This window comes from Pseudoliparis swirei, chromosome 23 (assembly GCF_029220125.1).
Source record: "Pseudoliparis swirei isolate HS2019 ecotype Mariana Trench chromosome 23, NWPU_hadal_v1, whole genome shotgun sequence".
Lineage (NCBI taxonomy): Eukaryota > Metazoa > Chordata > Actinopteri > Perciformes > Liparidae > Pseudoliparis > Pseudoliparis swirei.
In genome coordinates, this window is record NC_079410.1 from 13,794,924 (window position 1) to 13,817,738 (window position 22,815).

A 22,815-nucleotide genomic window follows, 5' to 3' on the forward strand; every position below is an offset into this window, starting at 1 on the left:
AAACAACACTTCAAAACCAATTAAAAGGAAAGAAAACTTAAAGGCAATTTCCATTTCTCCTTCCACCACAGCTTTACGATGTTTACTCTTTTCCTCTCATTCAGCCTTTCTGTTTATACTGCAGGCTGCTTTTAATGTGCAGCAAGGTATGTAAACAACTCAACATATCTGCAGGATTTTTAAATAAAGGACCAATTAACATGATACATTTACATTGCATTAATATTGTATTTGTATTCAGGACACACTTAAAAGCTGTCTTAGTGGTTTCTAATTGCATCTCAGCAATAACGTCGATTTTTTTTAGCAGAACATGTGACTATATTTCTCTGGTTTGCACAAACAAATCAAAAGTTATTAAAATAGCTTTCCAAAGATCAAAAATGTTATGGTTCTGTGATCTTGGGTCAGAGTGTCTCTTTGTTTTCTTTCTGCAAGAGGTCAGGGTCATTTACAGCAGCACCCTTGAGGCTGATGGAGTTTGCCCAGGTCACTGGCTGATGTTTATGGTGTTTAACTAGGGCCACCCATCTGAGTCAGTCATGAGCAGAAATGTAAAGGCCTACATGTTTTAAGTATGTGTTGACCTTGATTTGACCACATTTCAAACGTGATAAAATAAAACTTGAGATTGTGCTTTTTAACTAAATAAGGGCAGTATGGGGACCACGATGTTGGCTTCAGAGGTGGAAAGTAGCAACGTATATTCAGTCTAGTGCTGTACATATGTATACTTTTTAGGTAATTGTGTATTTCCAATTTATGCTTCCTTTTCCTTCAACTGCATTGCATTTCAGAGAGACATTTTTACTCGATTGCATTTATCTGACTGCTATATTGTTACTTTGTTTTTTACATTCAACACATGAAATCAACCTTAAAAAATACATAATTAGATGTATAGGGTAAAGGCCCTGCTTACCCACAAGGTGTTAGCAGTTGTGTTTACTCATAGTCTTGTTTACTTTGTGCAGTTTGTGGCATAGCTATTTGAACTTTATAGATCTTGTATTTTATATACAAATATATGCAGATCCGTCACTTGTCAGTAACATTTGTATTATTAGATCACTTGAAGCAGTTTGATGTTTCCAGCTGAGGGTGTCGGGTCAGGCGCTCACCTGGCTGTGTTCGCCAGCAGATGAACCTGAAGCAAAAGTCACACTACATCCACCTTCACCTGCTGCCTGTGTTCACACAGCGAGATCCCGCCCTCATTGCACGAGCTCATTTCCCATTGGACGGAGAGATGAGTGAGTGGTGCCGGTGTGGAGCACCTGGTAGTCAGTCATCGTCCGGGATCAGTGGAGCTGCGCACAGTGAACGGAGTACACAGCAATGCGGACGAAGAAGGGCACAAACGAGGGGAATAGTCTGTTTTTCTCCAACATCCCGGCGGATCGGGGTTTTCTCGGTCGTGAGGAATAATTTACCAGGGATTACGCCCACGAAACCGCACAGGAAAGGACATCAATTGGCTTGGAAGCAGCTCCGCGGCGCATATTTTCCCGACAAAACCTTAACCGCACATTTGTATTCCCAGCCCCAGACGTGTGGAATAGCAAAAAAATAATAATGATTGCTTGAATATTCTTGTACTAGTCGCGTTTTTGTGTGTGTTGCCAGCACCGCTTCACGTGTTTTTGCGCAGACTCGCGATGGTGGACTCCGCTACCGTGAGGAAGACTTTTGTGGTCCCAGACATAAAGCCGTTGGATTTGTATGACTGTACTAAAGCAAAAATATGCGCAAGTGTCGGATGGCTGTTTGCAAAGTCCTACGGCAGTGCAGGTAGGTCTCATGTTAGGGTGCGGGCCTGCTGTGTCAATATCATTCAAAGAAGTCATGTAAATATTCTATCCTTCTGTTGACTATCAATATTTGTATTCTGCTCAGCAGTGTAGCGAAACGCACATGCGTGTAGGGAAACTGAGTGCGCGCGTGAGTAGCTCAGCGATTTTCCGCACAAAGAGCAGCATGTGAAAGGGGGGCCATGTACGCTACGCATTCTTGTGACTCTGACACATGTCATTTGTTCTCTCTGTGAGTGGCCACATCTTTCGTAGGTGAGCTGTGTGTGAGTCAGAGGAACGGGCCTCCTCCCAAGGCCTTATCGCGCTAACCCATTTCTAGCCGCCAGGGCTCCACTCACACATTGCAGGCTACTGGGCATGTTTTTTTAAATCCGGTTGCATGATGGCTTTTAGCAGGCTCGGTGTTGACACCCCCGTGTAGCTGATGTGAACATCAGTTTCTAGTGCAATTCCTATGCAGGATCACATAGCTGCGTGCAAATGGCTCAATGGTCAATTGGTGTTCAGACATATCAGTTTGCCAGTATGTTTTTTTTTAAATATTCTCGGGCAAAAAAAACTAACAAAAAATAGCGCCTGTGAGAAACCTGCCAACTACTGTGACGCTAAACACACCCACCTAAGAAAATAATTGTGTTGCGTAGGTCACACTTATCATAAGACACGGATTTGCCTTCGGTTTCTGGAGACGAGCAGCGCCAGCTTTTGACCCTGAGGTGATAAGAAGTCTCTTTGTTTTAGAGCATTATCTGGTCCAGAATAGATCCCTCAAAGAAGACACCAAAACACTCCTGTTTGAGATTTGCTCCTTTGTTTCATTTGGAGTACACACAGTACTTGTCTTGGACAGGTTTTCCTCAAGTACTTGACTTTTCCTAAAATGACAAGCTGGAAAACAGTATAAAAGCACATGTTAATAGTCAAGGTGTCATACACAGACTCTGTTTCGGCTGGAAGGATGTGTGAGGTTTCCTCTCCTTCACTTTGACAACATGACTTGTGTTTACACAATCCCAGACAGGCCTAGTCCAGGACTCCAGGCTGCTTCCTCTACGTGCTCTTGTTTGGCACCTTAACCACGCCCTCTGGTCAAAGTCACACTCCGTGCTGAGATACAGGAACACAGGAAGATTTCTGCAAAGTCAAGATGACATCAGTACTCCCCTCCCAAAACTCAGCTGGGTAGAACAACCGATAGCACAGCAGGAGCCCGACCGGGTCTTCTGGTCCCGGCTCTTTCAGGTCAATTAACCTCACGATAACAATAAGCGTAATTTTTAATCTCATGGTCTTTCACATGGACAGCACAGTGTTTGCGTTGCATATCTTTATTTATGTAGAGGAATACTAAGGCTGGACAGTAGCTTTTAATGGGAACGCGTAAAGACCAAGTTATGTAATAAACTATATTCTAACAAAATTATAGTCTGTATATAGGTTACCCTAAAACAAATCTCTGCAATCCCGATAATCTGAAAGCTTCTTATAGGCTTGGCTTGGACTGGCATACCTATACTAGCATGACCAACCTCCCCCCCCTTAGATTGTGAATTTGTGACCCTCATGTTCACCACTACTAAACCCATGGTGTAAAATTAACTTTCTCCAAAGACTGTAAAAATATCAATTTACAACAGTGCCCAAGATGAACAGTTTCTCTATAAATGTTGAAGAAAAGAGCTGCGGAAATAATTTTCAGCGCAGGAAACACAGAAGCATCCTTTATGAGAGGAAAGAAGATCTACATCCCCTCAATTCCCCTCAAATAGACCGCACACAATGCGGCTGTTCCCTATAGGCCGTTTGATCCACTTAGTAACATCATGTTGGGGCTTCCATAATAACATTAAGAACCGGTGTTAATTCTATTGACTTGTAAATAGTTAGTGCTGGATGTTTGTAGATGTCAATGATACTATTATATCTATACTGTTATTATTTTGCACATAATGGTTTATTACTATTTCCTTCATGAGGCTTTATGCATTTTAAGAGTTGCATTGTAGGAACAGAGACGGTGTCTTGTCTTTTGTAATGCCTTGACAAGTCGTCAATGTGTAATGTTTGGCATGGTTGAAATGTCTGCTCTACCTTTGTCGCTGTGACAGATTAATCATTTGAGGGTGACTCAAACTAGTTCATACTGTGGTGGAATAATGTTCCGATTCTTGTGAGAAATCAAAAGTATTTTAAGCACATGCCTCTTCAGAATGAGACCAGACACTCTTGCTACACAAGTTACTAGTCTTGGGTGTAACTAGTTCACACTAAATGACGTGTTTATAGGGACGTGTGCAAATTCAGTTTTCTGTCGTAGTCCATGCTTTTTAATTCAGTTAACAACTTAATTTCTAATTATGAAACAACATTTCGGCCATCAGTCTTTGTTGTCATCCTCTGATTTCTCTTTTCTTTTGTGCCTGTGAAGCTAAACCACTGTGTACCTCCATGTTTCAAATCGTGTGTTACTTTAACATGTTAACTCGACCTAAAACAAAGCTGCTTGGGTCACACATGAAGTATGACTCGACTCGTCCTCTCACAATCTTTGTAACTATGGTGAGTCAACAAGGGACAAGGGCCTGAGGAGGATGTTACCTTGCCATTAGTGTTTACTCAAGATGTTCGACATCCTATTGGTTCACGTTATAAAACTCTTCCAGAGTGATACAGTTACTGAAGTGTGTTTCAGGATAATACTTTATTAACGAGAAGTCATTTACCACATCCCACAGGGAATACGCTGCAGACCATTATACACAGATTTGGTTGGTATTTGGTGTCTACCTTGAGGACACTTCCCTCCTCTGCCATCATATGTGGTCCTGTTGGTCTCTCAAGCGCCCGTAATGTAATCAGACTCTCCTTCCATCGGATGTGCGGCTGTGTAATCTGGGCCCTTTAATGCAATTTAAAGTGTCTGTTTGTAATGTCGTACTCGATGATGTGGTGCAGGATACACAGGGCGGTTAGTGACGGCATATCAGTGGCAAATTGACCTGTGAATGTGTTGGGAGATGTCTTGTCTAGTGCTTGACGTGTGCTTCTTTCAAGCACATACTGTCAGACGTTGGTTATTGATTCATTTATTATTCATTGATTCATGATTTGCGTGCATGCATATTTGCCCGTTCCAGAGATTGACCATGGGAGTGGAACAGCTGATGCATCAGCAATGCCATTAAAGGACATTGATGGTTTTAGATACTCCTTTGAGCCCAGAAGATCATCCAAAGGGGGTGGTTGATCTTTAACTTCCTGTCTGTATCTTCACATTCCGCACTTCTGCATATCTGAGTTCTTATTAATTATTTAATCTGTGTCAGGGTTCCTGAAAGGTTCCAGTAAAGCAGCCATGTTGGTTTGGATTGTCAAATCCAGCAGGTCCTGCAAACTGATGCGCCATGTTATTAATAGAGGGGGTTGCATAATGTTAACTGGTACTGTTGCAACCTTCTTGCATGTTGATTGTGCCACTTAAATGTAAAATAAGAAGGAGTGTGCGGTGGGTTTTTGTGTAACCCTTTTACCCAAAGGATTCACCTTGATTACACCAGCCTTTTTGTTTGTACATCTTTATGCTGCGCTGTGACCCGACGAGCACACAAGCTCAGTCAGTGAAGCAGACGCAGGGCTCGTGTCAGCAGGCCATCACTCGGTGTCGGTCAGGACGGAGGAAACGCAGCGGAACTGTTGCAGCCATGATGGCAACGCTGCAGCGATCCCACTATTCTTTTCAACGGCTTCTTAATCGGTTTCTTATTTTTACAGTTTTACAACCCAGCTCATGGCTGAAATAGTGCTGTCTTTCTCGGTTCGTTTTTTATTGTGATGATAATAACAACAATGTGGCCCGGCTGCAGACGCATTCTCTGTTTCCTCAGCTACAGTACGGAACACCTGCAGCTGGTTTGGATTAAGTCTCTTGGTCAAAATCTTCTGGGTGTGCTTCCTTGAACCTCTCCACGTTAGAACTGGTCTCCCTGCTTACCCTCCATGACAATGTGGGAACGTGTTATTCAACTTTGCCCACAATTGACTTCTGCCTCCTTACTTGGAGGAGTTGATAAGCACTGATCCCATGACCTGTGAAAGTGACGGAGGCTGTTGCTCCAGTTTGTGTGCACACGCACGCACACGCACGACGCACACAGAAAATACTTTGAATACAAATATTTTCCTGCACGTCTATTGATGTCAACATTATGGGGGTATCAGTCCTTTTGGGTTGAGCTTGATGACGCTTAAAGCTGCCAACTGGTCATTCTCTGTGTTACCTTCCATTCCTTTTAGTAATTCAACATTAGGTGTGCGCTCTCTTATGATTGTTGCTATTTTGTATGTGCAGTTTTGAAAAATGGTGTGTGGATATACCACCTCACGTTTGTTTCTGTGACACCAACACATTGTTCATGGCCGGACTGTCTCACAGGGAAACCAAGCTCATATCGATCGCTCTCATTTCACTCAGTTGTGGCATTTGCATCCTGCTTTGCCTTCTGGGGAAGTTTTTTGTTCATCTCCATGTATTATCTCGATGGGACCAAGGCTAAAGGTGTGCATTTAGCTGGGCGTGGCACAGTGAATACAGCAGTAAAGTGAGCATTGTAGTTCTGGCAACCCAGGAGCTTACTTACAACAAAGTGGACCATGTGGCATGACGGACAATATTGTCCGACAACAATAGCGATCATTGACTGAAAGGGAGAGCTGGAAAACAAGGCATTGTCAAATCTTTGAAGCCGGGCGTTTTGTTTTGTTGGCTGATGTCCAAATCCATTACATTTCTTATAATGATACAGCAACATAGTGACGCCTCTCTTGAAATAACCCCATCGTTTTCTTTTCCGCACATGCGTAGGCACTCATACGTCTCTCCTTTCTCTTCTCAGACAAACAACTTGTTAACTTTCCCCCTGAAAGCCCTTTCACAATTACTCCAGTATGTTTTCATAGAGCTATACAGGTGGTTGAGTGTGATGCTCTGGATGCAGAGAAACCAGTTTCACTGAGGGTGCGTCTAGCATATGTTTTGGACTTGGTGTTTTTATTGTTGTTATGGACAGAACGCCTATTTGATAAGATTCTTTACAAATCTTCAGCTACTTCCTAATAGTGAGTGCTACACAATGCTCGACGACAGTTTCCTTGAGTTGGGACCATATTGGAGTTTTCTCATTTGCTCTTAGTTTTTGATCCTGTTGCTTATTTCTGCTTCTGAGATTTGCCTAGTCCCTAAACAAGTGGCGGAGCATCTCATAATGTGCAGATGCCAACCTCTGAGCCCATCATGCCCCACTGACCTTGATGCTTGCTCCTCTCTACTCACTCATATGATTACAGCTCGCCGGTATTTGGTCGTAATCTGTGGGCAAACCTGGCAGAAAGCGGGTCTCCAAGCTATCAACAAACGAACATGCTGATCATTACAAGTTCCTTCCGCTTTCAAATATTCATAGTTTCATCTGTACAGCTCCCTCAACAGTGTTTTGTTAAAATTGTTGCTGCTCAATGACCTCATCTAACTGTCTATGTTTTGTCTCTTGGTAGAGAGTGTCCCTGCAGAGCTGCGTGACCCATTCTACTGTGACCAGTATGAGCAGGAGCACCTTAAACCGCCAGTCACGCGCCTCCTGCAGTCCTCGGAGCTCTACTGCCGGACGTACAGCCCGTTGCTGGGGGGCGCCGGCGTCGAGGCACAGCCCAAAGACAACGTCGCCCTGCTGCAGCTCCTCGCTCAGAGAGGGGTAGCCCCCAAAGACCAGCAGACACCGGTGACCGAAGCTGACCTCCGACACAAACCCATCAAAATGGTAACGTTACGGTCATAGGAACAGTAAACCACACAAGTCTGGCATGCAATGTTGTTGGTAGTCGTCTGAAGCGGTTGAGTTAAAGAAATGTTGCAACTGTTGTTCGGATAGAAACTGCTTCATGTTTGTCTATCGCCCGAAGGAGCAAATATCTCCTCCTGTGATACCGGATGCTTCGCTATCCAGGAGTCTGTAGAAGTGCAGAAGGGGTCGAATGGGCTTCGTTGTTGATACAGGGGCTTGTTTGCGCTTTGATTTTAGGGATTAAAGGACATCAAAAAGACCCCACTTATTCAATTCTCCCCCATCCCCCCAATGCTGCCCCCAGCTGATCCCAGAGGATGAGTGGATCCAGCTGCTAGGACAAGGGACAGTCATGGGCACACAAGGGAGGGCTACTTTAATTCCAGTATGTGAGAAGAAGGGAGAGTCTAGCCTCAATAGGTGTTCCTGATCCGGACAATGGCTAAATGGTTCTTGTGAAATTTAAGATTCTGTGTTGGGAGAGTACTCTGGGCTGGCCCAGAGAGTTAAAACAAGAGAAACTGGTTTGTCCTCTTTGCTCCTGACAATGGATACCTCTCTCTCTCATTATTTCTCTCTCTGTTGTACACACATAATATAGAACTGGATTCTTTAGAGAGACCTTCAGTTTATTTTCAAATGAGGAATTTGAACAGTCTGAAAGAAGTGGGATGCTTTTAGGTTTGTTCGAACGTATAATCCTGTTTTTGCTTCAGCTGACAATGACTCATTGTAACTTAATCTTGAAGTATTGGTACAAAACTTGTCTTTACAGATTATTATCTTCCCCCAAAAGAGGCATGCAACTGCATTTCCCCGGCTGTCTTGGTTCTCATGATTTATAGGCTGCTTTTTAAGTAGGGAGTCTCACGTGATCTGTGTGGATGGTGTTGTGTTTAAAAGCTGTTTGTTCCACCTTTGCTGTCTGCTGGTCGCTGTGGCAGGTGCAACACTGATGCTGATTAGCTTAATTGTATGCTGGAAAAAGTGTGCATGCAGTTGTGACATTTTCTAAACTAAATAACACGCATTGTCTGACTATGAGCAGTAACGCCTGGTGAAGTGAGAGTGCGGATGTTGGTTCATGTAATATTATCATACCGCTACATCTAGTATAAAAAAGATGTATGTAAATACTTGCAAAGTTGTTCTTTTGAACCAGACGAAGATGAAAGACACAGCAAAGGAAGTGCGTTGTTCAGGACTGAGTGTAGAAGGTTGCTTTAATGGGGGTTTTCCTTTGTGTTTATTATTACCACCAAGTGTCTTGCCCTATCATGTACCTACCTCTAGTTCCACAAGTCCTTATCTCACAATGTCTCAGTATCAATTTCAATCGTTTGATATCCATTTCAGTATTTTTCAGTGCTTCTATTGTACATTGGTTTAGTCTTTTGATATAATCTCATCAATCATTAGCCCAAAGCATGTCACATGCCTTATGCTTTGAATATCATATAATCCACCAACGAGAAGTCTGCACAGGACTGCAGACGGGATCACACACACCTAGTTTCCCTCTAAGGAGTACTGACAATAACCACCTTCACTGACAGTGTGCCGTTTCATACATTAGGCACCAACACGTGCTATCATGCTGATTTTAAAAAAATGGTCGTTTTTAAACTACATCATTACAGCACCAGCAAAAATGGGCTCGTGACAGTCAATCTCTTTCATGCATGATGTTGTGTACTTTGTGTGCGCATGAGTCTTGTCTGCTTGCATGCTTCTCAGTTCTGGGTGATGCTTTCAGGCCATGGACCATCTCGGCTGTACATCCCACCCTTTTAAACTTGTATTTTGGCTGGTACGGTTAATGCTGCATTGTCTATTTGATGCTCTGGTATATGAGCCTTCCAGTCGCTGCTTGGCCCTGCGTTTCCTCTGAGCTTGTCTGTCGCGAACTGGCACTGTAGCTACAGTGTGACAGGCAAAGAAAGTGGGTCACGCTGCAGCAGCATTAGAAGGATGGAGCCTCTATGTGGGTCTTGGCCAGTAAACGGCTTTGGAGCAGCAGCAATCTGCTGCAAAACTAATATATATTAAATCTTCAAACATCCATGTCAAACCAGGATCAGATATAGAGCATGTACAGAAGGAAAAGTTAATGCTACTGCCAGTTAATCTGCCAGGCCGGAAACTGTTGATGACTTTTCACTTTGTTATTATTATACATTACACATATTACATGTGTTGTTCATTGGCGATAATTCAGAAATTTGGCTCGTGTGTAAATCCACGGATGGAGGCTTACTCTGGCCCATAGAGACGCTGGTACTAGATGGAGTTGCTAGACCGCCGTTGACCTACTCTATATAAAACTACACAGTCGGTGCTCTGATCAAAGTAGGGGGGGAAAAAGAAGCATCAAACTGTTCGCTTCTGCGACGCGATGAAGAAGCTTTTGCTGTTTGTCTCCGCTTCTAGACCTTAAAATATTCTCTACAATTCTTGATTCAGTTCATATTAACCGATGCCCGCTGGACATATCTGACATGTATATTATTTTTGACATTATCTTGTAATAGTAAAATGGCAATTGCACTTCTCTTGTAACCCAAGCGAGCGCCAATGTCTTTACAGGCTGGCGTTCTCATAACAGTGAAGCTTTGTAGATTGCACATCCTTGAGGCTAAACAGAGGAACCCCCAACTGCCTCCATCCCGTGTGTGTGTGAGCGTGTGCATGTGCTACTGGTAACTGTCCTTCTGGTGGTGGCCCAGCCCAGATTAGTGATAATCTCCCATGCAGACTGAACGTCATCATCCACGATTGGATGACATGCCAGAGATGACCATCGTTGCACCTACCATGTCTAACGACATCAAAGTAATATGTCACATGTATTGTTGGTTGAGATGGTGGAATATAATCCTAATGATCCATTTCAAACCTACTGCTATTGATTCCACTCGAGATGAGGTGAAGCGTTTGTTCCGACAGTGGTAAGTCATGTAGTTATAATGCAGCTAACCCTCTTCCCGTCCCCTGTTGGTTTTGGACAGGCACTGATACTTTGTCTTAAATCCTACTGCTGTGTTGGCAGGTTTCCGGTCAAGTGAGCATCAGTCAGGCGCTTAGTTGAAAATAGAAGTGTCACACTATCAGAAATGCTTTTCATCATTTTACACCATTTGTTCTGCTCTGGGCCTTCCCTGATTAGAAGCTAATGTAGAGTCTTAATAAAATGTATCTACTGTATGTTAAACAAGTTTGGTGTACATCTGATCTAGACTGGGTTCCCTTGCTTAAGCAAACATTTATTATACATATAATTGTTCATATATTTCTGTGCTTGGAGAGGACTTATGGTCTCAGATCCTCAGCTGGGCCCCAGACCTGGCTGATCCCCCTGTTGGTTTCCCAGGCGGGGATGGGGGATGGGGTTAAATCATATTTCAGACATAATCAGATTTAGCTTTCATCATAATCTCACTGAATGATCCACAAGATGCCGTTGCCTGATTCGTACAACTGGTTGTTGACATGATTACGCAACCAAATGTGCCACATAGAGCCTTAAAGATGTTATATCATGGGGATTTTTCAGAGCAGCGGGCTGGTGCTAAACCAGTGGCACGGAGCAATGCTGTGGTCAGGCTTGTGTCGAGATGCATTGTGGGTCAGCTGGTTGGTTGTCATGGGGACCTGGCAGGCTCTATGCTGGACGTTCATGAGTTGCTCCTCTCTCCCCTCTCATTAGGGAGACTTGTGATTTAGCTTCGCGAGCTTTTCTGGGTCTGCAGCGGGAAATCCACGAGCAACCCTCTTCCTGTTTTACTCTGCACTTTTTTGTCATGAATCATACTCCTCTGAAAAACGATTGTACCGTATGACAACAGAGTTGGCCACTTTAACTAGGTCCGTCATTTCCCTTTTCTCTCTCACTCTCATCCTGTCCCCTTTCACACTGACAATAGCTCCAACCTATGATTACACGTTGTGGCTCAATCTAAAAATATGCGACTACATTAAATCACTGAGTGCTGGAAATTAGCTGCTGGAGCAGTTTGGCAGCAGTTATTTTCTTTTGTTCCAAGTCCTACCGTCACAGAAGAAATCATTGAGTTTTGAGTGACTCTGTCATAGTTCAGTAGTTAATCTATGTTGCATTTTAATGAGGTTGCAGTTGGGTTAAACTAGAACACATTATATTCAGAAGTATAATCTAATGTTTTACCCTTTATGAATATTAGAAACCCAGACACACAGGTCAATGTAATGCCAGCCAGTCCTACCCTACCACTAACAAATACCCCAGTAAAAAGCATATTGCAAATATTACATTTCATTTAGCTGTCGCGTTTATCCGAAGTGTCTTACAATCATACACATACACACAGCTACAGGGAGCACTTCAAGGTTAAGTGTCTCAAACCGGTGACCCTCTGACTGAAAGACATTGCTGCTAACCAAATATGGAAACGACAACAATTACAACAGTGTCGTGTCTGTTTGCATCATAAATATCTCTCCATACATTGAAGACCGTATCTTACAATTGCTCAGGATTCAAGTTTTGCGATGAGGAAAACAATATGTACTTGATAAATGATCATATTGAATATGTGCCAATCCCTTTCATGTTTTATTGATCTGTCAGATTGTGGCTAGGTCTGAAAAGCGCCATTCCCATGAGGAAGGCATTTGTCTCCTTCTGTAGTGCAGACATTTCCCCTAAACAGACGCACAAGGAGCAGCCCTCGTTGTTGCATCAGGGTTGAACAGGCAGACATCCAGACAGGGCAGAGGTACGCAGCTGGACTGCCACCAACCCCGATCTGGGGCAATGCAAGAGGTTAAAGGAGGAATGTCTGGCCTTTTTAAGAAGTAAAATGGAACCGGCACTGATTTGCACCGATTAGGCTCAAAACTGAAGGTGGGAGATTGAAGGAGTGGTTCCATGACAGGAATGTGTTCTTTTCTGTCCTCTCGGTTGGCCAGAATTGATTATCGTAACAATTTCCTTGTTGCAATTAGCCGAAAGACAAACATAGAAGTATCATTCGTTTAATATCTTTACTTTATACAAAGGAGTTGTTCATAGAAAAACCTGAGTCCGGATTTTGTTAATAAACTATCCTGTTGAGGCTTTCTTAAACTATAAATAACTATTTATCAGCTGCTGTGACTACCATAATAATAGCGCGCACAAAAATAAATATGAAACTGAACAAAGGAAAAGAGTGCTTAATCAGGCATAGCCCCCCTTTATAAATTACATGGAATTAAAATGGTTTAAATCTGAATCATTTCCATCAATATGGAGGTCAGACATATGAAGTGCAGTTGGTTGTTGATCCGTGGCTAAAACCCGGCACAACTTGAAATGAGCTAACCGGTTTATAGAGTTAAGGCGCTCTGTCTGACTGAGCTGGCAATGTTGATGGAGCATTTTAATGGGCTCGAGCCATTAGAAAGGGCATTTTAATGTTCTAATTATAATGAAACACACTTGTGTCTTTTTGGATACAAATACTTGGCAACAACATATGTTGGGTGACATTTTTATAGTTTTGATTCTAGTTTGTATTTGGGTGTAATAACAACAATATCTTGATTGGTTTTTATATATCTATTATGTTGTCTGACAAAAATAGATGAATACGCCAAAACTGCAAAAAAAAGTTGAAAACCTTTATTCTTTCCGAGAATTAATGTGTGTTTCCTGTTAATCTGGTTCATGCTCCTTGTTGCTCATGAGTCGTCGGCAATATTTAAAAAGGGACGGGTGTCGCACTGAAGAGAAGGCAAATAAAGGTAAAGCAGCTGAGGAATGACAGTCCTGGGACACACGTGTTATCATAATAAGAGTCTATTGCTTATTTAAGGACTTACTGATTGTACAAACATAGGTCCAAAGTACACCCACAACTACTGGTGTGGGTGTGTTTGCTTGCTGAAAACTGTAGTTAGTGTTTCTGCCGGCTCGCAGTTGGTTTCTGGTGACCTCTGGAGGATACTGCTGGTAAATGATGACCGCGCCGCAGCAGCTAGCTGTGATCTCTGCAGCGAGCGGTGCCCTGCTGGAGCAGTAAACATGTCGGGGTCCAGCATTACTGTGTTCGCTGTAATTGATTGTCTTTTCCTTCTCCCATGTGATTGGTGCAGAGTGCTCACCTGGCAATGATGGACGTCTTGATGGCCATGGGAGCTATGGAGACGGTGACTGCGGTGAGGACGCGTGGTTCTGCCGAGCTACTGGGCGGAGCCTCCAGCTGGGAGGATGCTCTGCTTCATTGGGTTAATGGGGTAAGGGAGCAATCCAGTGTCTGTTTGGCTCCGTTAACACGGATGCTGTGAATCTTTAACCCACTGTGGCTGACGAAGGTGATGAGGCACACTGTAGATCTATGACGTATGCGCCATTTTGTCGTCTTGGCAGTTAAACCAGAAGTTAAGAGAATGTACTGAAGGAGCCCAGAATGACCCGTCTCAGGCCCTTGCAGAGCCCCAACCTGTTCAACCCTCTGTGAGTATTGCATTACACATCCAGCATATTCCTTTCTCTTTTCACACATCATTTTAACCAGACCCGCATGATAATCTGTTGGGGATGATGCACTCAGTTGCTATAAAAAGGCACCGAAAGTGCTGCGTATTAAGCTCACATTATTGGTTCTGCTACACTGATTCTACAAGCACAGCCAGGATTGGTTGACGCAACACAACTAAGGGCAGCGTCATTGCTTTGTCAACAAGGTTGTCTTGTCATGACAAGAAAGTACAGTCATCACAATCCTTTCTCTAGTTTTTCTCGTTCTTCCACTCTAGGGTTAATTCCTCTCCTTGTGCTCCATGTCCTTGTCTTTCTCTATTTCCTGTCCCTCCTCCTCTCTGACAGTGTCCTACTCGCTGGTACTGGAAACTTGTTCCTGTAAGTTCCTTCCTTTCCTCTGATCCTTTCCCCTATCCCTCCAGTGTCTTCATCACATTTATCAGCAAATGTCTGATGGTCAGGTGTGTTTTTTTCTCCTCCATATGCTGGTGTGACAATACTAATGTGCATCACATCCTAATGTGCAATCGAGTGTATGTCACAGCATGAATGTCAATAGGGCGTGTGGCCCTGTGTGTTGACACACGAGTGGTGCATGTATCACAATTGGTACTCCAGCAGGCCTTGAAACTGCCATGTACAACTGGTTTCTCTGGTCTTTTGAGTGGCGTGTGTGTATGTAGGTTAATAGAGACCAGCTTCTAGTCAGCTGGTCCCTGCAGACAGTGAGCTGCACCTGAAACATTTTCTCTCCCCCTCTTGTCTTCTGAGATTCTCATTTGTCCCACTTTCTCTTGAAAAAACCTTCCATCTCTCTACTCTGATTAAGTCACTCGCGTTGCATCCGTCATTTGTTCACCATAGCACTCTCGTGAAGACCTTAGCATGACCTGTGTTTGATTTCTTTTCTGACATTCATACTACAACATCTTTTAACATTTTCTGGTATGTGTCAGTGTGGCGAGACTTTAGGGCGTCCAACCATGTCTGGAAAACCCTGACGATGATGATGGTTTTAATTTAATTGACTTGTTTGTGTGTTATTTAATTCTAGCTCCGCTACAGGAAGGATAAAATGCGGTCGAAACAAAAGCCCATCTTTCCAGTGGTGAATGGCGTTAAAGACCTCTCCAGTGGTTGTGCTGTTGCTGCAGTCATACATTACTATTGCCCTGGCCTGCTAAGACTTGAAGGTACCAACACACAGCCAACCCTGAACATCTTTTCAGTTTGCTTATGTCCGTGTCACACTGTTTTCCTCTCTCTGTGTAAGATGTTTGCATGAAGGAGGCCATGTCTGTAGCAGACAGCCTGTACAACCTGCAGTTCATCCGTGAATTCTGTGACAGCTGTCTGAAGAGCTGCTGTCACTTGGCACTGGAGGACATGCTATACACCCCACAGGAGCTGCAGGTACTTGTATTCACACTCCTGATCATTAATTGACTGATTTGAGATACAACTCGTCTTCTGAATGCCTGATTTAATTTAATTTATTTAGCCCAATCTGCTGAGCTTCCTAGCAGAACTGCTTAGCTGGTTTGAAGTACAAAAGCCAGACTTTGTTCAACCAATTGACCCATTGGGTAAGTGTCTACAAATTGTGTGGTCCTGTGAATTAATGTGTAATCATATCAATAAGATTATTAAAATGAGTATGTGAGAAAATCTCATTGAGTGTTTCCTTTTTTGTTAGATGGATCGCCACCAGCAAAGCCAAGCAGCTTGAGTGGTAGCAGGTACAGACGCTGTCTGAATATGATTTTGCTTTTGTAGTCGTCTGGCATATTCTTTGGATGCATTGGTTTGAACTAAAAGATTCCTTCTCTCTACAGTACCTCCCCTTCTATCTTCAAGAAGCCTTTCCTACCCATCTCCTCTCCTGCATCAGGTAAGATTCAGACCGTTTGCTGTCATCAAACCAAGTGTTTTATAATTATTTTTTATAATCTGGTTGACCCATTTCCCTTAATACTCGTTCGTCTTTTAGATGTTTTTCGTGTTTTATTATAATCTTGTTTTATTATTTTTTGTATTGCTTGATTTGTGCATCCCTGTGTTGTGTGCATGCCTTTACGCATCTGTGTCCCCCTATTGTACTCAGGATCTTTGACTCAGTCTACCTCAATGTCTCATATAGAAGGAGTTGGAAAGACATGGAGCAAAAAACCTCACAGGTAGAACACCTTTTGTTCATTACCATTAAAACACTTGTTTTACTTATTTTTATTGTACTAACATGTTTATTTTTCTTCTTAGCCGCCCCTTGTCGGCGGTATCCTTCAGCATTCCTTTTGGCCTGGACAGTGATGTGGACGTCGTGATGGGCAACCCTGTGATAACCCGCTCTGTGAGCTCAGACCAACTCAACCCAGCAGGCCAAAATATGACCCGGGTGCCCTACAGCCCTCCTGAAGACCTCAGCCATTTGCTCAGCAAACCCCCCGGCTCCAACGGGCCGCAAAGAGCTTATTGGGCTACCCAGACTGCTAGTATTCCAAGGTTGGCAGAGCAGAACGGCCTTGTGGAGAGTGAAACGGGAGAGCTGCCTACCATTGAAGAGGCTCTCCAAATTATCCACAACGACAGCAAGCTGGAGCCTCGTTTACACCCTGATGGTGCTCCTGATGGCTTCTACCTCCACTCCCCCGATGACCCTGTTAGTTCCAGATATAGCAACTTAGACCCCATCAGCTGCTCTGCCCCTACACGCTCAGGAATGACGTACCGGCCCACGGGACGGTCCAAGGAGCCTGCCTCTGAACGTTCTCGAGATGATGACTCTGTCTTGAGAGATGGCAGTGTCGACTCTGATGCGTCGGAAGACCTGCCCAAAGCCCAGTCCACTCCAACCACACCAGCTGCTGGTTCACCCTCTGCCCGAGGCCGTGGCAAAGAGGGCTCTGATAGTGGTGTGAAGATGACTAACTTTGCAGAACGCAAAAAGAAACAGATTGTTGATTCTCCGAAAGCCAGCGACCCCTCTTCCGCTTCGCCATCTTCTCAGTTGATCACATGGGCGCAAAAGTCTGAAGAAAGCCCCGGCAGGAGCCCTCAACTCAACAATGAGATGTCGGAGCTGGGAACTCGGCTTGAAGAAAAGCGCAAGGCCATTGAAGCCCAGAAGAAACGCATTGAGGCCATTTTTGCAAAGCACCGACAAAGACTGGGGAAGACTGCCCTTTTGCAGTTAAAGAAGGAGCAATGTGAGGGAGAAGGAGGGGATGGCCAGATAAGCACCTCATCGCCCGAAGAAGCGCTCTCTCGCTTGACACTTGAAGAAAGGCTGACTCGAATGGAAGAGGAAGAGCAGCAAGAACAAAATAAACAGCGCACCTCAGTGGAGGATGACGGTAATGTCAAAGTAGGCCGGCCGCTCAATAAACAGGTCAGTCACACCAAAGAAAAGGCGGGTACACCGGGAGAGAAGGGCTCTGGGCCTCATGGTGAGAAAGTGGCAGCGCCACTCGGGGACTATAACAATGCCGTATCCAAGCTGACTGCAGCTCTCGGCTCTCTGCAAAGTGACATGCAGCGGCTGACCGAGCAGCAGAACCAATTGGTCAAAAAGAAAGCTGCAGGTTCCAGCCCGAGAACCTCGACCCCAGCTGCTTCACGCCTATCGCGAGAATACACCCGGGATTTTAATTCAGCCTCCTCTTCGCCATCCCACAGGATCACAGACCACACCACTCCTCCTAAATCCCCTAGAGTCCAACGTAGAGCCCAATCTGTGCCTCCGAAAAGTCCCAAACAACACCAACAGGGCCGTTCCTTCGACGTTAAGGTTCCAGCCATATCGAGGGTTATGAACGCACCTCAAAACGTGGACCGCATCCCTCACCTTCGTCGTGTCAATCCTTGGCAATCCAAAGATCAGACCTTGTCCTCATTCTCCCTTGGTGACTCTGACACATCCGGACCAACTCCTGGTACCATGCCAACACAGACCCCGATGCCAACTCCTTCCACTACACCCTGTCCTGATGACACGATGTCAGAGGTCGGCTCCAATGACGATCATAGTATATTTAGCATGGACCTGGAGGCGGGGCCCTCCCGTGGTCTGTTGGCAAACGAAGAAAGGCTTGCAGATGGGGGCTGCAGCTCTGGCGCCCCGTCAGAGTGCTCTTACGAGAGCGATGTCACCGCAGGGATGTTGAATGGCAAACACAGTAGCCTGATCCAGATCTCGCTGGCCGCTCTGCAAGGAGATGGGGAGGACGATGACCAGGGAGCGGACGCTTTCTCCGACTCGATGAGTGAACGGCTGGAGCAAGAAGTGAAAGGAGGGGTTGGTTTCTTTTTCAAGGTAAGCAATTGTTAAAAAAAAAACTCTGGGAAGTCAGACTTGTGTTCATGCCCTCCTTTTTTCTGTCTAAATGGTTAGGATGAAAAGAAGCGACCAGAAGATGAAATGGCCCAGCGAAGAGCAGCTTTGCTGGAGAAACAGGAGAAGAGAGCAGAAGAGATGAAAAGACGTAAACTTGAGCAAGAAAAGGAAAAAGAATCAAAGTGAGCCCCCTTTTTGTTTCCAGATACCTGCAATCATAATAATAATAACCTTCAATAACCAAATGAAGACTGTATCATATAATATCTAGCATTGAGAGTGGTAATGTTTGGGCATTACTGGAGCTAGGTTTCTGAAGCATATACCTGATTAGGATTTCCTGATTGCTGCCATCTTTTGTCTGATGCACCAGTTATGTGTTTATGCCTTCTCGCCAGCTAAAGCCACAGCCAAGGGCATTACACTTTTGCGCTGTCCATCCATCCGCCTTAATTTAGTGGAGGTGATATCTCATGTGAATTTCTTCATATTTGTTACAAACTTCCACAAACAAAGAAGTGATCCTGGTTATCATTGTTTTAGCGATACCGGTCTTTCACACTGTATCTTCCTTTTACTTTTAGCAAACCTCAGTGGATGATCATCGAAGGCTGGAATAACAAGAGCGAGGACACCCCCCAGACTCCTGGCACCTCTCCGGCATCACGCACCCCACCAGGCGAGGGGAATCCTCATCGCAGAGGAGACTTCACTCGGCTGGAGTATGAGAGGAGACATCAGCTGAAAATCATGGAAGACTTGGGCAAGGTGCTGAAGCAGAAACCCACCACGGTTCGCGGTGTGAAGAAGCAGAGACCCAAGGCGATGTTCCGAGATGACTCCGTCCTCTCTCGTAGCCCTGTGAGGGGTTTCGTGGGTAAATAGATCTGATGTTCTTTACCCACCTTGTTCTCAGTTTTTCTTTGCTCGTCTTCCTCCACTCGCATCTACTCGATGTGGTTTCTTCTTCTTCCTCTTAGGCACCAAGGTGTACTCCCGCTCAACCATGAACCTGTCCTCCATGGCTAATGACTCTGGAGGCCTGTCTGTCAGGAAGTCTCCCAGGTAACTCCCGCCTTGTCTTTTCATAATAAATGCTTGTAAAGTTGGAGGCACCTAATATAGCCTACATTAGTGTTCAGTGTGGTTTTACAACAAGTTTATTTTAAGTTTTAAAGAAATTCAAAATGTCTTTTACACCTTTTTTTTTAATAGACTTTTGCGTTATAAAGTTGAGCTGGGCAATATATCATTAGACAATTCACATCGTTCCATGATATCTGTTATCAGTGTTATCAGGGGCAAAGGTACACGTACCACACAACATGTACACACAGCCTCAAGGTCTGCACCTGATATTTTCTCACTAAACTCTTTTTCTTTAATTCCTCTAGCCGTTCACACTCTCCCTCCAGGCTAATGTCACCAAGACGAGGGAGTGGTCACAATGGAGAGAAGGACTGGGAGAATGGCTCGACTACTTCCTCCCCTGCCTCAATCCCCGAATATACAGGTCAGTGAAATGTTTCGAACAAAACTTGATTATGACAAAGAATCCAGTAAGCATTGTTTTGTTAATAACATTACGAAATGCTCTGTCTTGCAGGACCAAAGCTGTACAAGGAGCCAAGCTTTAAGTCCAATAAGTTCATCATCCATAATGCTATCACCCGCTGCTGCCTGGCCGGGAAGGTCAATGAACCACAGAAAAACAAGATTGTAGAGGTAAACCATCCGTCTGTGTCAGAGTCCAACAAAAAGGTCCACCGTATCTAGGCTATACGTGACTGTGATCTCTACTGTACTCACCATGTGTGTTTTTTTTTCTTTTCTTTTCCCGTCTCCGCCTCCTTTAGGAGATGGAGGCAAGCACGGGCAACCACTTCCTCATCCTCTTCAGAGATGCCAGCTGCCAGTTCCGAGCAGTTTACACCATGAACCCTGAAACCGAGGAGATGGTACGGCTCACTGGTAATGGCCCTCGGATTATTGTACCTGAGATGGTTGACTCCATTTACAAGTACAGCTCTGACCGCAAGCAGTTTACTGCCATCCCGTCCAAAACTATGTCCGTGAGTGTCGACGCCTTCACCATCCCTGGACACTTTTGGCAAAAGCGCCCAGGAACGCCGAAGAAGCTTGGCACCCCAAAATAATGTCAGAGAGCTGGGTGAAGATGGGTAGAAATGTTACCATTCAGGGAACCAGCTCCCAGCTTGACTAGCTCCTTTTGTCCTCAATTCTGTCCAATGAGGCGTTTGAGATTCCAGAATCTGGTCAAGATTGTGCAGAATCCATCTAACTAGCAGTGGCCGGCATGACTGATGAGGCTTTTGGCCAGCTCTCAGCCTGGATCCCGAGAGCACTTCAGTCAACTCCACATGCCATGAGAACGGGCCAATCACTCACTCATTCAGCCAATGTACTTACAATAGTTTCTCTCTTGAGGGCTTCTGATTGGCTCTGCCTCATCTACCTAGATTGTAAAATGTAATGTGACTGATTCTGTTGAGATGAAGAATGCTTTTCCTCGCACCCTGCCTCCTCATGCCTTGCCTTACCCTGCCCCTGGAGTCATTTTTGCAACTCTTAGGTAAGAAAAAGAGGGGGCAGCTACACTGCCTTTGCCCACACAGTGTTTTGGGCCAGAGTAGTTCCCGCCCCCCTCGATTCTGCTAGCTTTCTCTTTTTCTGCCTTTTCTTCTTCTTCCAGAGCTCACCTTCTCCCCGGTCTAGTGAGGCAGGTGGCTCAGCTCTCCGTTCTCATAGGAGATCTTAGCTGGGAATGAATGGCAGGTAATGCTGCTCTCATAAGAATGTAGGGCGCACTCAAACCACTCATTCCATTCAAGGGTGTTTTCACTGGATTATCAGAGCCAGAAAAAAGAAGGCATGGCGGGTGGTTCCTCTGTGGGATGCGCTGGCTACTGTGGTTGTCGTTGGACTCGCACACATAGAAGCTGCCTGTGCCCCCGTAGTTTGTGCATTCCAGCTCCTGCATCTGGATGTTTTGTTTTTTAAATACTATTTTGACATGTTTTTGCTGGACAAATTGCTTTCAGCCTTTGAGGGCTGAAAGAATGAAATTCATGTGACTTTTTCCTCTTAAATTGCTTTCTCATGTTCACCATGTAATGAATTGAAATGTTAACTGAGCTGATCTTGAATCACAATACTGGAAACATGAAGGAGGGCTTTACCATGTTTATTATTTCTCGGATACAGCTATGTGTGAAAATGATGATCAATGCTGATTTAATATATACTGAATGCTGATCACTTTGATTTTTTGACAATGATTTGTAAAAAGTAAGTTGACCTTTTGTAAGCTATGAATAAGCTAGCCTGCTGCTTAAGCATTAGTGAGATGTATGTTTGAGATGAGTGAGTGTAAGAGAATGGAAAGAAATTGTCAAACTACTAAAAATTGCTTAAACCTTTTTTGTCTAGGGGTTAATAAATCCTTTAGGTCACCAGGAGTGTTTCCTATTATATGACTCTCTGTGTGCCCCTGCATATTAACAGTAGGTTTCTTATCGAAGGAGCATTCTGGACTGTAACAGCCCTCATCTTCCCCACAGTCTCGAGAGACTCCTTCATATATAACGGGGGGGAAATGTAAAACGACATTGTAAAACACTTTGTGTGTCCACGCTGTACGGAAAAACCACTTTACCCTGCAGTTGCTTATGATCAGGTAAACATCGACACAACACCTGTTAGATTGGGCTCAGTCCCCTCCTTTGCAGTCTCGAGGACGACGGCAGCTACCGAGGTGCAGCTGTCTTCTTTCAAATCACTGATTGCCTCCGAGAAATGTGTTTTTTTTAAATTAGTTTAAAATGTGGAAAACAAATGTTCGGCGCTGCATTCAGAAAATAAGATGATTGATGAGAAGTGAGTGTGGAGTGCATATGGAATTCATGGATGTTTGTATTTATGTGTTTGAAAAGAGCAGTATGTGGTAGTTGAACACTATATTTTGATTCTGTGCAATTCTCCTCTAGAAATCCCCACATTACCCAGAGGTGTATTTATTTAGTTTGCCTTAGATGGTGCTTTTGATGTTTAGTTTCAGGTTCTACCTCTGTCTTTCTAGGTTAAGGTGGTAAGTCTCGAATTCATTTCATAGAAGTTGTCATAACATTTATGTTGTATCCTTTCTCTTCTCGTATTAAACCTGTGCCAGCACATTATGTATGATCATTCCATAAATTGACTATGGCTAGCGACCAGACGAATAAAAATCCTCTTTAAAATCATCGTCATCTATGTTTTGTCATTCCCATTTTTGTTTCCCCATCTGCCTTGTTTGTCATTAGAATGTTG

The 22,815-nt window shown here is 44.2% G+C and overlaps 1 protein-coding gene across 3 annotated transcripts; it reads left to right on the plus strand.

Moving 5' to 3' along the window:
• Nucleotides 1-1,327: 1,327 nt before the first annotated feature.
• Nucleotides 1,328-22,749, plus strand: camsap3 (calmodulin regulated spectrin-associated protein family, member 3). 3 transcript variants are annotated; one of them, XM_056407336.1, is made up of 17 exons: nt 1,328-1,791; nt 7,365-7,627; nt 13,766-13,906; nt 14,040-14,126; nt 15,208-15,346; nt 15,427-15,566; nt 15,655-15,739; nt 15,850-15,892; nt 15,989-16,044; nt 16,258-16,330; nt 16,413-18,465; nt 18,544-18,668; nt 19,071-19,363; nt 19,467-19,551; nt 19,881-19,999; nt 20,093-20,211; nt 20,343-22,749. In XM_056407336.1, the coding sequence occupies exons 1-17, from the start codon at nt 1,659-1,661 to the stop codon at nt 20,640-20,642; spliced, it is 4,254 nt and encodes a 1,417-aa protein (XP_056263311.1). In that variant the 5' UTR covers nt 1,328-1,658; the 3' UTR covers nt 20,643-22,749. The 3 variants fall into 3 exon arrangements, with proteins under 3 accessions (XP_056263311.1, XP_056263312.1, XP_056263313.1); XM_056407337.1 differs by having other exon boundaries at nt 16,294-16,330; XM_056407338.1 differs by lacking the exons at nt 1,328-1,791; nt 7,365-7,627; nt 13,766-13,906; nt 14,040-14,126 and adding an exon at nt 14,454-14,531.
• Nucleotides 22,750-22,815: the final 66 nt, after the last annotated feature.